A 14,315-nucleotide genomic window follows, 5' to 3' on the forward strand; every position below is an offset into this window, starting at 1 on the left:
TCACGAGCTTCCTCTAACGTGAACATCTTATCAAAGCGTAGAGATTTTTTAAATGTATTGAAATTAGATTATATAGCCTCATTCTGTTTTTAATTTTCCCCTCTAAGCACGTTAGAAAAAAAAAAAAAAGATTCGTCTGGGTTGCTATGTGTCTGATCTGTTATTTTTTTAAAGGTTTTATTGATTTCCTAGAGACACAGGGAGAGAGGCTGAGACACAGGCTCCCTGCGGGGAGCCCGATGCGGGACTCGACCCCAGGACCCCAGGGTCATGCCTTGAGCCGAAGGCAGATGCTCAACCACTGAGCCACCCAGGTGTCCCTGTTATTTTTCTTTTATTTTTCTTCACATGACTTATTTCAATTTAAAAAATACTGCTGGGGTTGAGTTTTGCCAAGCGCATGCGAGTACCTGCAGAGCCCCGACCGCGACAAGGGGGGTGGGGTGGCCAGGGCGTCATTGGCTCTGCAGCTGCCGGGGTGCAGGGCCCAGTCCTCTGGGGCCTGCGGGGCCTTCTCCCCCTGCACCTCTCTCCCGCGCCCCCAGATTTGGCAAAGCACAGCTTCTTAACCGGAGAGAAGTCAACCCTAAAGATTGTGCCTTCGGTGCTAAACCTCCAAACTCGCCGTCCCCCCCACCCCCACCACCCCAACACCACCTACTGTCTCCTGTGTGACCTTCCAGATGTTTCCTAGTTCTGCGTTTTGCCTTCAGCTTGAGGACCCACTGGGATTGGCGCCTGTGACTGCTGAGGCCCCCCCTGGATTCCCCTTTTCCTCTTTGAAGGCGGGCGGCCGGGGGTCTGGCCACCTCCCCATGAGAGGACGGGCTCCCCCCACCCCCCCGCCGAAGATCGGCCGCTGTGATCGGGCAGGTGCGTCTGGGCCCCCTGCTCTGTTCTCCTGACCTGTCGGTGCCCTTTTCCGCTAACACCTCACTGTCTCGACACTCTGTCCCTTTTCTGTCCCTGATTTCTCTACTGAGAGGTTCTGGTTTTGCGCCATCGCACCGCGTCTCGAGGTCACAGGCGTTGGCTCACTGTCTGAGGATTGAGACGGGTGTGCATCCTCCCGTCCCTGTGTCCTCACCCCACGGGACATCCGTGTTCCTTCGAGGATCAAGCCAGTCTGGCCTGCATCCTGGACGCGTGGACACCTGGCTGTGAGACTGGGTCCTACTGACGCTCCGCGGAGAATCTTGGCGGGGGGCCTGTCTTTGCAGGGCGTCAGGCCGTGCTGCCCGTCCCACCTTCTGTGAGCTGTGGTCCTAACATTGGCTCCGTCTGAAAATCCTTGCCCCATGGGGCGCCTGGGGGGCTCAGCGGTTGAGCATCTGCCTTGGGCCCATGGCGTGACCCCAGGGTCCCAGGATCGAGTCCCACGCTGGGCTCCCTCCATGGAGCCTGCTCCTTCCTCTGCCTGCGTCTCTGCCTCTCCGTGTCTCTCATGAATAAATCTTTTTAAAAAAGAAAGGAAATCTTTGTCCAGGCTATTGGGCTCTGTCTCACGTGTGCACAGGGGCAGGTCTACCCCCGTCCCAATCTCTCTGCCACCACCAGGCATCAACCTGCTCACCGGCCTCTGCACGCCAGAATGGCAGAGCGCGGAGCACCGTTTCGTTTACTGTGCATTTCCCACATGGCTAGTGAACGTCTGCGCCCTTGCGCACACCTGTTGGCTCCGGGCGTCCCCCCGCTGTGGGAATGCCCACTGGTCTTTGGGCCCCGTTCCTCTGTGGGGTGGCTGCTGCCTCCTGACCCCCACCGTCTGCTCCGCCGTGGGCAGCGCCCTTCACCCCACATGAGCCCCCCGGGGGGCGCTGCCCGCCTCTCTCTTCAGCTGCGTCTCGTGTTTGCAGGCCCCTGTCGGTGGCATCAACCGCGTCCATCCCCGCCTCGTGGTGCACCCACCCGACGCCGGTTTTCAGGGCCCTTCCTTGTCTCAGGTCCCCGAGAGATTCCGTCTTGAGGGCCCGGACGGTGGCCGACGCCTGCCCTGTGCACCCGGAGGCGCTGCGGGGGGTGGTGCCAAGCCAGCTGAGCTCCTCTCAGCCAAGACCGGTTTTTTCCAACGTGACCACAGAAACCACTCGTCCTTCCTCTGCTCGTTTGTCCTGCCGTCCTTCCCGCGCCCCTGCCCCCTGCCCCCCAGGCCTCTGCTGCTCTGTCCACCTGTCCCTAAGCCAACACTCACTCTTATTTTACTATGTTTATTTTTTATTTTTTATTTTTCCTCCTCCACCGGCAGCCACGACTGACGGCACGTCTTAACCCTAGGGAAGAGCCCCAGGGCTCCGCTTGATGCGCACGGTGATGCGCGCAGTGCCCCCCATCGGTGTGGACGTGCGGCTCCCCCCAAACCTGGGGAGTCCCTAGTGATTCCCTGCGCAGCTGTGCCCCCGTCCGAGGTGCCACCCACGGAGCCTCTGAGATTCTAACGTAGCAACTCTATTTCCCCCAAAGCCCTGTTTGCTTCTTTTCCAAATTGGCCGGGCCATTCCTCGTGGTCTTTACCTTCGGCCGTTCCCGGTCGTCTGAGGAAGAACCTCCAGGGAGGGCCGCGGGGGGACGCCACCCCACCCCCCGCCCTGCCCGACACCTCACTGGCTTCACGTCCCCTGCAGACCTCTGGCCGCCACAGGCTCCAGCTCAGTGCCTTCCGGCCCCTGGGTGCGCACCAGCGGCCTCCTCCAGGCTGGCCTCTGGCTTGCCCCTCCCCACCACGCTGCCCTCAAGTTCCCGGCTGGAGTCTCCGGCTGGTTCTCAGGCCTCCGAACAGCTGCCGGGGTGCATCTGCACTCCTCCCCATGGGGGCCCGCGGCGCCTCAGGAGGCTGAGAGCCGCGTCCCAGGCACCGGCTTACTCACTGGTCTGACTCACATCCACCAGGTGCTTACCCCATGCCCAGAACTTTCTGAGCAGCCGCGGATGCCATCCCCAGAAGAGCCACAGGGACGAGGGGGGCCGCAGGACGCAGCTGGAGGGCCCCCTCACCGGGGGCTGGGGCGGGAGGGGGTTAGGCCCAGTGGGGGAGTGCTGGGGGAGAGAGGAGGCAGCGGGCCGGCCAGCCCAGGAAGGTGGAGGCCAGGTCCCAAGGGTCCCAGGGCCACGGGGGAGTAGGAGGAGAGGCTGGGGGTCTGGACCAGGGCGGGGCATGAGGGGAGACTAGCGGCTGGGTCTTGGGGAGCACTGGGGGGGCTCAGCACCAGCAGGCAGGGTTCTGGCTCACACGGCCAAGGTGCCCCCGGCCGACGACCCCAGGACTGAGAGCCTGGGCCCGCAAGGCCACAGGCCCACAGAGCGGCGGCGGCGGCACAGCCCGGGAGGCCACGGCGACCTTGGTCACGTTTAATAGAGAAATCTCACAGCCTGTACGCGGAGCCGGGCGCCGGTGGCCGGGTGTCACTGCCTCACGAACTTCGACAGTTCAGTGATGTCTTCCAGAAAGTTCTGGTAGAATCTGCGGCTCACGGAGTCTGAGTCCTTCTTCAGGACCTCCAAGTCTGCAGCAGAGAGCCCGGGGCTGACGGATGGGCCCCGGGGGGGGCAGGGGGGGCAGCCTGCTGCGGGTGCTGAGGAGGGTACAGGTGGGGGGACAGAGGCCTGACCCGGGAGCTGTGTGGGGTGAGGGGGGGACACAGCCCTGACCTGGAACTGAGTCCCCAGGAGAAGACGATGCCCCGCCCTTGGGACAGACTAGTTGAGGGGCCTTAAGAGACGGGAGACAAAGAGGTCCCGTGTCCTTGGTCCCCGGGGGCTCACATTTCTTGAAGATTTTCAGGTCGCCCCTCTTCAGGGAAAAGCAGAGGTCGGTAAAGTAGTCCTGCAGGATGCCCCCTGGATCAGTGAGGGAGGCGGTGGGTACGGCTGCCCCTGCGGCCCCGAGGGAGCCAGCCCGGCGCGAGGGGGCCATCAGCGGGTGGGGGGGCGCAGAGCTGCGTCCGCCCAGCGACCGGGGCTGCACCACGGGCCCTTCCGGGCTGACCCCAGGGCGCGGCAGCGAGGGGCGCCAGGGAGGGGGTACACGGCCCCGGGCCGCACCTACCGATGAACTTCATGGCCATCCGCTTCAGGTTTTTGTGGGGGCTGCCCAGGTAAATCAATGCCTGCATGAGAAACTGGTGGTAGCTGCCGAAGTTGCTCTCCACCTGGGGAGGGGAAGAGATGGCCCGAGGCTCCTGGCCTCGCGAGCTGGCTCTGCCCCAGGCCCCGCCGCCCCGCAGTCCCAAGGCCATGACCCCCGCCTGGGTCCCTGGCTCTGCATCACCAGCTCCTCCCCCAGCGCACCTTGGGGCGGGGGGGGGGGGGGGGGGGGGGGGGGGGAGGGGGGGACTGCGTCAAGGCACCTGGGACCTTCCCCACGGTCACTCCCCCAACAGTGTGCCCGGGCGCCCTCCCAGAGCTCCAGAAGTCACCGTCCCCCTCCCAGCTTCAGCAGGGGGCTCGGGCAGCAGAGCCCAGGCGAGGCAGGGGGTCGGGGATCCTCTGCGCCAGGGCTGGGGCCCCTTCGGGGGTGGGGCTGCCCTTCCCAGCAGGGGAGAGAGAGCTGCTCCCCGACAGGGGCTGCCTCTGGATCCCAGGACAAACCCCCGAGGGAGGTGGCGCGGGGGACGCACGCAGCCGGCTGCTGGGCCAACCCTTCTGTGGCTGCGTCCACGGAGCCTTTTCAGGGGTAGAACCCGCTTTGTTTCAGCGGCCAGGCCTGCTTCCCCTGGCTTTTGTGCCATTGGCTGCTCGGAGGATGAGGATGCCCCCGCGCTCACGCACTGCGCGTGCCTCCGCCCCAGGCCACCCCGCCACAGGGAGCCCCGGGCCCTGCTGTGCGGCCCAGGCCAGGCTCCCTGAGGGGCGCTAACTCAGGCCGTGCCCCCCGACCATGGGCCCCCCGACACGACGACGTCCTGGAGCCCTGCCAGCCCCAGACAGCAACTGCTTCCTTTTGGGCAAAATTCCAGAATTCCTGGAAGGTGTGAAGATGGGAAAATCTCTGCAAACCCAGGACGCCTCCGCGGGGAGGAGCCGAAGGAGGGCCCTGGGGGGCGGCGGCGGCGGGACTGCGTCCACGACCCTCCCCCAGCGCCCAGGCCGCCCCCAGGTCGCCGAGGCCGCTGGGGAAGGGCCCCACGCGGGTCAAGAAGTCTGTGGTGGACACAGAAGCACACGCACACGGAAACGGGTAAATCCACGAGTGTAACTTAGTCACAATAAGACTAGTTGAGGAAGTAGTAAGATGCCGACGGCAGGCACTCCTGCCGGCAGCCAGTGGCACACACGTCCCCGAGGGCGGACATCGGGGGACAGAACCGAGCCGCACCCCACCCCACCCCCCGCCTCCAGGCAGGGCTCCTGGGTCCAGGCGGTGGGGGGGGGGTTCCCACGTGGTGCACCTGCTGGCCGTGAGCTCCGTGCCTCGCTCCAGGGGCTGCGGGGGCCCCCACCAAGCCGGCCTGCAGTCCACACCTGCTGGACAGAGTCCGATGCCGCCCGCGGGGCCTCCAGCATCAAACCCGTCCCACCCAGGTGCCCTTTCGAGGGTGTCAGGCCAAGCCAGGTCCCGGAGGCCCCTGAGCATGCACGGCCCCTGTCCACCTCCCTGGTGTCCTGGCCCCCCGGCCCGGGAGGGCGCTGGCGCCTTACCATGTAGATGAAAATGTCGTTCTCGGCACCGAGGCCATGGCCCCACGCCAACTTCCCGAACAGCTCCTTGCGGAACTCCCACTTGAGCAGGATGGCACAGCGCAGGAAGGTCAGCTTCGTCTTCTGTGGGAGCCACGCAGCGAGAGGCGGGGCTCAGCGCGCCCCATCACCAGCGCCTCCCCAGGGACACCCCAGGGAGTGGCCTTCTGCACGGAGGGTCCCGGGCCCTGCAAGGGCCCCACTCTGCTGTGGCCAGGCCAGGGGGAGCTGCCCCCGTGGGAGGAAGGAAGGGGTGCCCCACAACAGTGCCCTTACCCCATAAGCTCCGTGGGTGTTCTGCTCGGGGTCCCTCTGGCACCCCAGCCTCCTTCCTGGCCTGAGGGACTCTATCAAGGGCTGGGGGGCGGGCACCCAAGGAAGGACCACTGGCCCCTCGCTCACCCGTCCCAGAGCCACAGCCTTTAGGAAGTGTCTGTGCCCCCATGACGAGCAGAATGGTGTCTCCCCACATAACACCCAGGCCCTCAGCAGGTGACTGTCTGGAGGTGGGGTCCCCACAGGGACCAAGGCAATGGGGTTCCTAGGCGGCCCTGGGCCATCTGACTGGGGTCCTTCCAAGGAGCAGGAATCTGGACCACGGAGGGCACAGGAGGGCGCAGGGGCCCCGCCCAGGAGGGAGGCCTCGGGGGACCAGCCCTGCCACACCCCAAGGCCTGCGCTCAGACAGGCCTGTTCCCAAGCGGCCTCCCCGGTTGCTGAGCTGAGCAGGGACTGGCCCACCTGGTCCTCTCCCCAGGGCCCTCAGCTTCCTCCTAAGTCCACCTGCCGGGTGCTCGGGGCTCCGTCCCCAGGAGACTGGGCCTCATCACATGCCGGGCACCTTCCTGCGCTCGTTCCCGCTGGCTCAGAGTGACCGTCCTCCGCTACCCGGGGGTCCTTGGCCTCGGGCCGCTCAGCCTAAGATCCCAGCTTCTGAGCCTTTATTTGTAGGCCAGCCTCCTCCAGGCAGCTTCCCCTGCTGACCTTGACCCTCTCCTCGGAACTTCCAGCTGCACCTGTCCACCTCCCACCCGGCGACACCCCTGCCTTCTCCTGGTCTCCCGTGCACCCCACCACTCATCCCTCCCTTCAGCCACATAGGCAGGCACTCGGCAGCCGCCTGGCAGAGGGTCCAGCGGGCTGGCTCCCGGTCCCACGGGTCTGGGGCAGGGGCAGAGAGGAGGCAAGGGGCCCAGGAGCCCCTCTGGGAGAAAGAAACGGGACAGGGTGGCCTGGGGGGGACGCTGGGGGGAGTCACTAGAGATTGAGGGCGAGGATCGGAGGGGCAGGGCCTGGAGGGCGGGCGAGGGCACTCGCCATGACCACCGCGGGGCAGGAGTCCACCAGGTGGAAGAGCAGGGGCACCAGCGCCTGGAAGGCCTGCCTCTTCAGCGCCGGCCGGTACTTCTTGCCGCCGCTGTGCACCACGTCCCCGAACAGGGAGATGGCTCCGCCGCGCACCGGGGCCTGCTCCTGCGAGAGGGGGACCCGCAGCCGCTCCAGCTCGGCGCCCCCGTGCCCCCGCCCCCTCCCATCTTCCTCCCTGGCCCCTCATGCCCGCCCTCTGCAGCTCGGGGGCGGTGGACTGCACCCCTGCGCCCCGTGCCGCGCTGACCTTGATGCCCGGGGCCCCCCACACCTTGGCACTGACACTCCGGCCTGTCTCACCAGTGGGGCTTGTCCCTGCGCCTCAGGTTACCCCCTTCAGTGGCTGCAGGCCTCCTACTCGGTGGGTCCCCGCTTCCCTCCTCAGTGGGTTCTCTGCGGGGCCTCGGACCACGGCAGCCACCTGTCCACTCCCAGGCACACCCGCTGGGGGCTGGGGCGCAGGCCCTGCGCCGGACCTGCCACTTTCTAGCTCTGCCATCTGGGTGGGCCAGGGACCCTTGGGCTTCAGGGCTTCGAGCTGGGGGTCATGATGGGGCCTCCCAACCGGCTGTCAGCTTGCGGGCTGCACCCCACCCCCTGCACCACCCACCCTGTGCTGGCCTCCCTGATGCTCTGGCCCCAGACACCTCCACGTGGCCCCGCCCTGACCCCCACCCCTGCCTCAGTGCCCTGCAGCCCCAGCTCCCCCACCCTCCCTCACTCCCTCTTCCAGGGCACCCCACCCCCCAACTCCCAACTCCAGCCCCCCATGTGGGGGAGCACATGGCTTGGGCAAGGTCACAGTGAGGCAGCCCAGAGGCCTCCCAGAAACTTCCATCCCACAGGCCAGGCTCCAGGCTCCCGAGCAGCTGCCCCAGCCCTCACATCCTCAAACAGTGACAGCAGGTGCTGGGCCATCCTGATGCTGGTGGCGCCGATGCCCTGGGTGCCCAGGCTGTGCAGGATATCACCCAGGATCTCCATCAGGCCCATGAGGTTCTGGGGCTCGGGCCCCATGAAGCTGTCCAGCAGCCCGGCCAGCTGATTGCGGAGCAGGACCACCTGCGGGGGGGCGGGGGGGAGCCGCAGCCACTCCCTGCCCGCCCTGCTCCCCCCTCTGGGACGCCCTCTGCCTTCCGCACCTGCTCCACCCCCTCACCTCCCCAGCTCCGGGCCCAACCCGCCTCCCTCCACCTGCACTGTGGGGCATGGACGCATCCTTACAGGCCTGAAGGGCAAGACCAAGGACGTCCCTGTCCAGCCAGGTGTGAGTCCCCCATGTGCCGGCTGGAGCAGGCACGGGCCCACCTAGGAGGCCAGAGTCCAGCCTTCCCAGACCCCTCCAGCCCTGTGCACAACAGCAGGGTTTCCCACACATGCCCACCCTCTCCTGCCTTGGCCCGGCTTGCCTTCTCCGTGCACCCCTCCCAGCCGGACCCGCCGGGAGGCTCTCCTCGCATGCCTCCTCCTTGAAGCCTTCCGGGCACAGGAGCGTGAAGCCCCTCCTCTCACCTTCTTGGGGTCCATCAGGATGCTGGTGAGGCCCTTCAGGCTCATGGCGCGCACCAGCTGGTTGGGGCTGCTCAGGCCCAGGCTCAGGAAGTTGTCCATGGCTCTCCGGGACATGTACTGCGTGAGCTCTTGGCTGTTGAGAAACTGAGTCGGGTTGGCACAGTCAGCTGCGGGGGAAACCGGCCCATGGCCCAGCACGAGGTAGCGGGTTAGACGACGGGAGCACCTCCAGGCAGTGGGCACTACTGGAGGGAGGAGTGGAAGTCCCAGCCTCTGACCTTCTCAAGGGCCAGAGGACGGTGGTGAGGAGCAGGGCCAGGGCAGAGCCCAGGAGGGGCTGACCTCGGTGATGACGAGGATGGCCACGATGTTGTCCCGTTCCTCGGAGCTCTTGAGGGAGATGACGGCCTGCCCCAAGACAGCCTTGACCTCGCAGTCGTAGTGGGCCATAGCCCTGTCAGACGGGAGGGGCCTGAGGCCTTCATCTTCGACCAGTAGTTCCCCCCAAGCTCCCTGCCCCCCTCCCCCACAGACCTCGCTCGCTCAGGGACCTGGCCCAGGTGAGGGAGTCTGGAGTGCAGGGCCCACTATGGGGTGTGGGGGCCCCTCGGGGATGCTGTCTGGGGCCAGGCCCCTCCAGGCTGTGCTCACCGAGCCAAGAGGGTCACCCCCTCCGTGTAGGTTTCCAGGTGCTCGAAGAGCTCCCAGCCTCTCAGCAGCTGGAGATAGGCAAACACCTCCCAGTAGTTGGTCGTCCAGAAGAGACCCTTGAGGGCCTCCAGGCAGGTCCTGGGGACACATGGGGGTGTCTAGGGGAGGTGAGTCAGGGCTCAGGGCCGGTCCCCTACCCTGCGCCCACTCTCGGGCCTGGGCCTGGCTGAGCTGCTGCCCGCTGAGCGCCCTCTGTGCCGGGATTCCGGGTCCTGCTGGCCTTGGGCTGCTGGGCCCCTGCTCCCCGCTGTGAACCACACGCGTCCGGGTGGGGCCGGAGTTCCTTCCTGTCCGGGTCCCCAGCAGGGGGTCCCAGGGGTGTGTGGAAGGAACCCAGGACAGGGCATGGCTTGGGGTCCTATGGGGCGTGGGGGCAGAGTCCCGAGGCCCGGTCAGAAGTCTACCTGCAGGGGCTGAGAGGCTTCACTTCCAGGCTGTCCTCCTGGTAGTCCGAGATGCCCTCCACCACGTCCAGCTCGAACAGGTAGTGGAGCTGTGTGAGCAGGCCCACCAGGATGCCCGCGAAGGCCCAGCGCACCGTGGCCTTGTACTCTCGTGTGTACAGGAGCTCATAAATGGTACCCAGGGCCTGCAGCGGGCAACGGGGCCAGACTCAGAGGGGCAGGTGCCTCCCTCGGGGGCTGACCCCAGTGAGCAGAGGAGCTGGAAGCAGCAACCACAGGGCGCCCCGACCTCCACCACCCCCCACCCTGAGCCCAGGGCCCTGCTGTCCAAGCCTGGCTGGGGCATGGAGAGTCCCAGGGGCTCCCACTCTGGGGCTCAGCATCCAGAGCCCTCGGCTGCTTCTGCTGGGACCCTCTGCCTGCCAGGTCACCCTGGCACTACCCTGGCACCCACAGGGCCCCCATGACAATGCCCTTGGTGGGGAGGGTGCTCACCAGCAGGGAGATGAGCTCCGCCTGCTGGCTGAGCCTGACGAGCTCCTTGGGGGGCCGCAGCTTTAGCTTCATGTAGAGCAGCATGAGGACCTTGCGGGCCAGCTGGTTGTTGCTGGCGAGGGCCTTCCACAGGGGCAGCACCTGTCTGGGGAGTCAGGGAGCCCAGGCCCACCAGCTGGCTGGCCACACGGGGTGGGGGACTGGTGGGACGCAACCCTCAGGGCAGTAGGATGACCTGCCAGGCATGTGGAAGGGGAGATGCCCAGGCCCCACGGGAGCAGGGAGCCTGCCCTTCCTCGGGGGGTCCAGGAGGCTGTGTCCGATGGCACTGAGCTTCAGCCTCCTGCTCGAAGCCCTGAGCACAGGCTGGCTTCCCCTAATGTTGGTGCTTATTCCCAATTTGCCGCAATCCCCTGCCATGTGACCCTCGTTCCCCCCCCAGCTTGCTTCCTTCCTGGGGACATGGGGCTCACCCCTCTGGCGGCCTATGAACAGATGATCCCTGCAAAGTGGAACCTCACTGGGTGTGTCTCCCTGGGGAAGGAGGGGCTCATGGACCTGCACCCCTGGGAACTCTGCTCCCTGTCACGGGCCAGTGTGCCCCAAGATGCTCCCGGGGGCACGCTGGTCCCCCAGCACCTCTCAGACTTCAGAGTGCTTAAACTGTGACTTGTCCTCAGCAGCCCGGGGCCAGTCCGTGTGTGTCACGAGCTCCAGCCTCAGGCTACTGGGCCTCATCTGATGTCCTGAGGGGCCGTGTGTGGGCCCGGGCCAGCTGGAGGGGGCTGTTGGGGGCCAGTTAGGATTTCAGGTCACCCAGCTGACCTCCAGCCCCTCTACTGTTTGGCCTCTAAGGGTCTCTGAGCCTGAGGAACCCGTCCATGCTGAAAGCCCCCTTCCTGGGACTGCTGAAGCCTCCGCCCTAACCCCTCAGCCTGGAACAGCTCCGGGGACCACCCCCGCGCCCCCGGCCTGGCCTGGGTCCTGGAGTCTGGGAAGGAGAGGAGAGTTGAGCCAGTCTCGTGCACGCCGCTGCCTGCCCAGGGACAGTGTGTGGCCTGGGAGGGCAGACCGCAGACCAGGCACAGGTGTCCACCTCGGGGGTGTGGTGCAGTTGACCTACCTCTCAGAGGGGTGGCACAAGGACAGCATCACCTCGACTGTCTCCTGGGTGTGCTGAGTCCCCAGCACGGTCACAGCCTTCATCATGGTCTGCAGGATGTTCTTGAAGACGATAGAGGGCAGCTCCTGGAACAGGCCCTGCAGGATCTCGGCCACCTGCCCATGGGAGTGCAGGCCAGGAGAGGGCCTTGGAGCTGCACCCCAGCTCCCGCTCTGTCCCCTGCTGGGGCTGGAGTCTGCCTCCCCCACGAAGAGTCTCTCGAGCCGGTGATCCCCACCCCACGACATGGCATCTGGACACTGCCGGACCCGATGGGGCAGCAGGTGGGAGCGGCTCATGGCTAGTGCTGCCTGCCGCTGCCACAGCCTCACAACCCCCTTGTCCCAGTGGAAATGAAAAGTAGCCCCGAGGAGGGTTGATGGGCCTGGCGGCCCCTGAGAGACAGCAGTGTGTGCGTGGGCTGTGGACCAGGTGAGCCAAGCCAGGTCCCGCGATTAGATCCCCAGGGGGCTGGGCGGGGCCGGAATCGGCTCCCCCACTGAACGGGGCTGAGTGAGGCTGAAGGAGCAAGCTGGGTGGCCGTGATCACCCCTGGCAGGGCCCTGGGGCATCACCGGGGCTCCGCCCCCCGACAGTGGGGCTGCGGGGTTCAGGCGCAGGAGCAGGGCTGTGCACTGTCGAGGGCTGGGGGCGCCCTGGGGCCCCACCGCCTCCGTGGCTCGGGGTGCCGTCTGCATGGGCCACGGGCGCACATACACACAGGAGCAACCGCGCGCACACGGGCCCCCTCACCGCGCCGCCAGCCCGCTGCCCACCTGCTCCACCTTGATGCTTTGGTTCTGGAAGATCATGAGAAGCAGCTGCGAGGCCAGGTCACACTGCAGGTGGTCGTGGCTGCAGAGCCCTCCCAGGAGGGTGAGGATGAGCTGTGTGTGCTGGGCCGGCGTCAGGCTCCTGTCCAAGGCCTGTGCCGAGGGGTCAGGTGAGGGCCCGAGGGGCACCTTCCCTGCTCTGCAGCTGCCCAGGCTCCGCAGTGTTGGGCCCAGGACGGGGGTGCGGCAGGGGCACTGCTCTTACCCAGAGGTCGAACGGATGCCAGGCGCACAGACTTGCAGGGACCCCTGAGGGCCCCCCCCCCCCAGCTGCCTTGGCTAAAGGCTGCCAGCTGCCCTGCTCTGGAGATTGCCCTGGGGATGGGGGAAGTCAGCAGTTTTGTCCAGGGGCCAGTGATGACGCGGGTACAAGGGTCCAGCCCCTGCTCGAGGAAGGGGTGCGCTTCGTGCTTCCACACCCCTGTGGTCAGGCTGAGACCCGCCCCCTGCCCCAGGCTCTTCCCTGCCCTGCCCGGCTCCCCTCACTCCCTCTTCCAGGCACAGAGCTTCGTCCTCATAACTGCCCTGGAACTCCTGTCTCGGGCTCTATTCCTGGGGACCCACCAGGACAGTGGGCTTCTGAGCCCCCAGGTCCCTGGGTGCGGCTCCCCGGGGACGTTCGTCTGCACAGAGGTCGTGAGGTATTGCTGCACCTGTCCCGGCAGGCCCGGGTGGGCTAGGGGTCAGGCCCAGTGACTCTCACTGGGAACAGCAGGGCAACCAAAGTGTGGAAGGGTTGAGCAGCCACCCCGTTATTCCAGGCGGGGCTGAGACTCGAACCCAAACCCTGGACTCTGAGTCCACCTTGAGGGCAGGGCCCGCTGGGAAAGCACGGGACTGAGCAGAAGTGGTAAGCGTGGGACGGTCCCGCAGGCCTGCTTGTCACCCCCGTGAGGAGCCACAGGGGAGAGGCCACAGGGTGGGGGGGTTGCCAAGGGGGAGACATGGATGAGAGCCTTAGACTCTGGCCTTCTGGTCATGGGTGGAAGGGTGCAGGCCCAGGCCTTACGGGGCAGAGCAGCAGGGCACAGTCCCCGAAAGGAGCGTCCGTGCCCCGGCCCCACCTGACGGCTCCCCTGCGCCTGCTGTAGGATGGGCTGGCCGATGGGGGGCCAGACGGGCTGCCCTCTGGCAGCAGCTGGCAGCCTGGTCTCCCATGTGCCCCTCCCCGCTCGGCCCTGAGCGCCCACCTTCACCAGGTTGTAGAACTTCATTTCTGACCGTCGGAGGGCCTTTGCTTCAAAGTTCTTCATTTTATTCAAATGCATGAACTGCCCCATGCTCCCTGCCGAGGGGTCACCAGGTCAGAAGCCCCAAGCCCCCAGCTGCCCGTCCCTAGGAGAGGCTCCTGGCTCACCCTTCTGCTGGATCAGAAGCTGCAGGAGGAGGTAGATGCATTGGCGAGAGTGGCTCTGGGTGACCGGGTCCCTGTCCCGCCACAGCAGCATCAGCAGGCCGATCTGGTGGCCCAGCATGGAGGGGGTGGCCTCGTCCTGCGGCGGGCGGGCAGCGGTGGAAGCCTGTGCTTGCACATGCCCCTGCTGCCCGCCGGCCTGTGCCCCGGCCTGCGCTCACCCTCAGCCACACCCTGCCACCCGGTCTCCGTCCCCATCTCCCTTCGCGGCTCTGCTCCCCGGCGGCCTCACCATCGCCATCTCCCCAACCACCCGCCCTACTGAAGGTGGCCTCCGTCCCGGGAGCGGGGGCACCCCAGGGCCCTCGTCCTGTCCCCCAGCACGGGGCCCAGCGGCCCAGAGGCAGGGGCACCCTGCCGGCTCTGTGCTCCTGTCCTCACCCAGGCCCGCCTGCCCCCCGGGGTGCCGTGGGGCCACTCACAGTGAGTTTCACGTAGTCCACCACGTACTTGAGAAGCAGGAAGATGGTCTGCACCACCCGCTTGCACTCGTGGCTCTTGTCCGACTTCAGCCAGGGCTCCGTGTGCTGCGACGGGGAGAGGAGGCCCAGGCCCCGTCAGCCCCGTGGACCCATCCCCGCCGCTCAGACGCAGCCTGGGACGCGGCCCTTGGGTGTGAGTGATGGTAGGGTGAGGCCCGGGTGAGGCCCGGTCTGGGACCATGGGTGAGGCCTCCTCAGTGACCCGGGTCGCCCTGGCTTTGCCGCAGCAGCCGTGGAAGCCAGCAGAGGGAAGCCAGGATG

At 66.4% G+C, this 14,315-nt stretch overlaps 1 protein-coding gene across 23 annotated transcripts in view; it reads right to left on the reverse strand.

Moving 5' to 3' along the window:
* LOC144283409 (maestro heat-like repeat family member 5) overlaps nucleotides 1-14,315 on the reverse strand; it is a 26,870-nt gene continuing 12,555 nt past the window's right edge. For 4 of the 23 annotated variants that reach the window (XM_077847472.1, XM_077847470.1, XM_077847477.1 and 1 more), the window contains 17 exons: nucleotides 13,995-14,099; nucleotides 13,516-13,651; nucleotides 13,349-13,443; nucleotides 12,102-12,251; nucleotides 11,287-11,441; nucleotides 10,164-10,308; nucleotides 9,669-9,853; nucleotides 9,205-9,342; nucleotides 8,896-9,007; nucleotides 8,554-8,697; nucleotides 7,927-8,103; nucleotides 6,991-7,146; nucleotides 5,635-5,757; nucleotides 5,385-5,457; nucleotides 4,043-4,145; nucleotides 3,760-3,834; nucleotides 3,332-3,500 (listed from right to left, as the gene is read on the reverse strand). In XM_077847472.1, the coding sequence (XP_077703598.1) occupies nucleotides 3,425-3,500; nucleotides 3,760-3,834; nucleotides 4,043-4,145; nucleotides 5,385-5,457; nucleotides 5,635-5,757; nucleotides 6,991-7,146; nucleotides 7,927-8,103; nucleotides 8,554-8,697; nucleotides 8,896-9,007; nucleotides 9,205-9,342; nucleotides 9,669-9,853; nucleotides 10,164-10,308; nucleotides 11,287-11,441; nucleotides 12,102-12,251; nucleotides 13,349-13,443; nucleotides 13,516-13,651; nucleotides 13,995-14,099 (2,148 nt within the window). In that variant the 3' untranslated portion in view covers nucleotides 3,332-3,424. Of the gene's footprint in view, nucleotides 1,455-3,331; nucleotides 3,501-3,759; nucleotides 3,835-4,042; nucleotides 4,146-5,384; nucleotides 5,458-5,634; nucleotides 7,147-7,874; nucleotides 8,104-8,553; nucleotides 8,698-8,895; nucleotides 9,008-9,204; nucleotides 9,343-9,668; nucleotides 9,854-10,163; nucleotides 10,309-11,286; nucleotides 11,442-12,101; nucleotides 12,252-13,348; nucleotides 13,444-13,515; nucleotides 13,652-13,994; nucleotides 14,100-14,315 lie in introns of those variants that run through there. The other 19 variants (XR_013351974.1, XM_077847475.1, XM_077847481.1 and 16 more) reach the window with 19 other exon arrangements.

The sequence above is a fragment of the Canis aureus genome, chromosome 14 (assembly GCF_053574225.1).
Source record: "Canis aureus isolate CA01 chromosome 14, VMU_Caureus_v.1.0, whole genome shotgun sequence".
Lineage (NCBI taxonomy): Eukaryota > Metazoa > Chordata > Mammalia > Carnivora > Canidae > Canis > Canis aureus.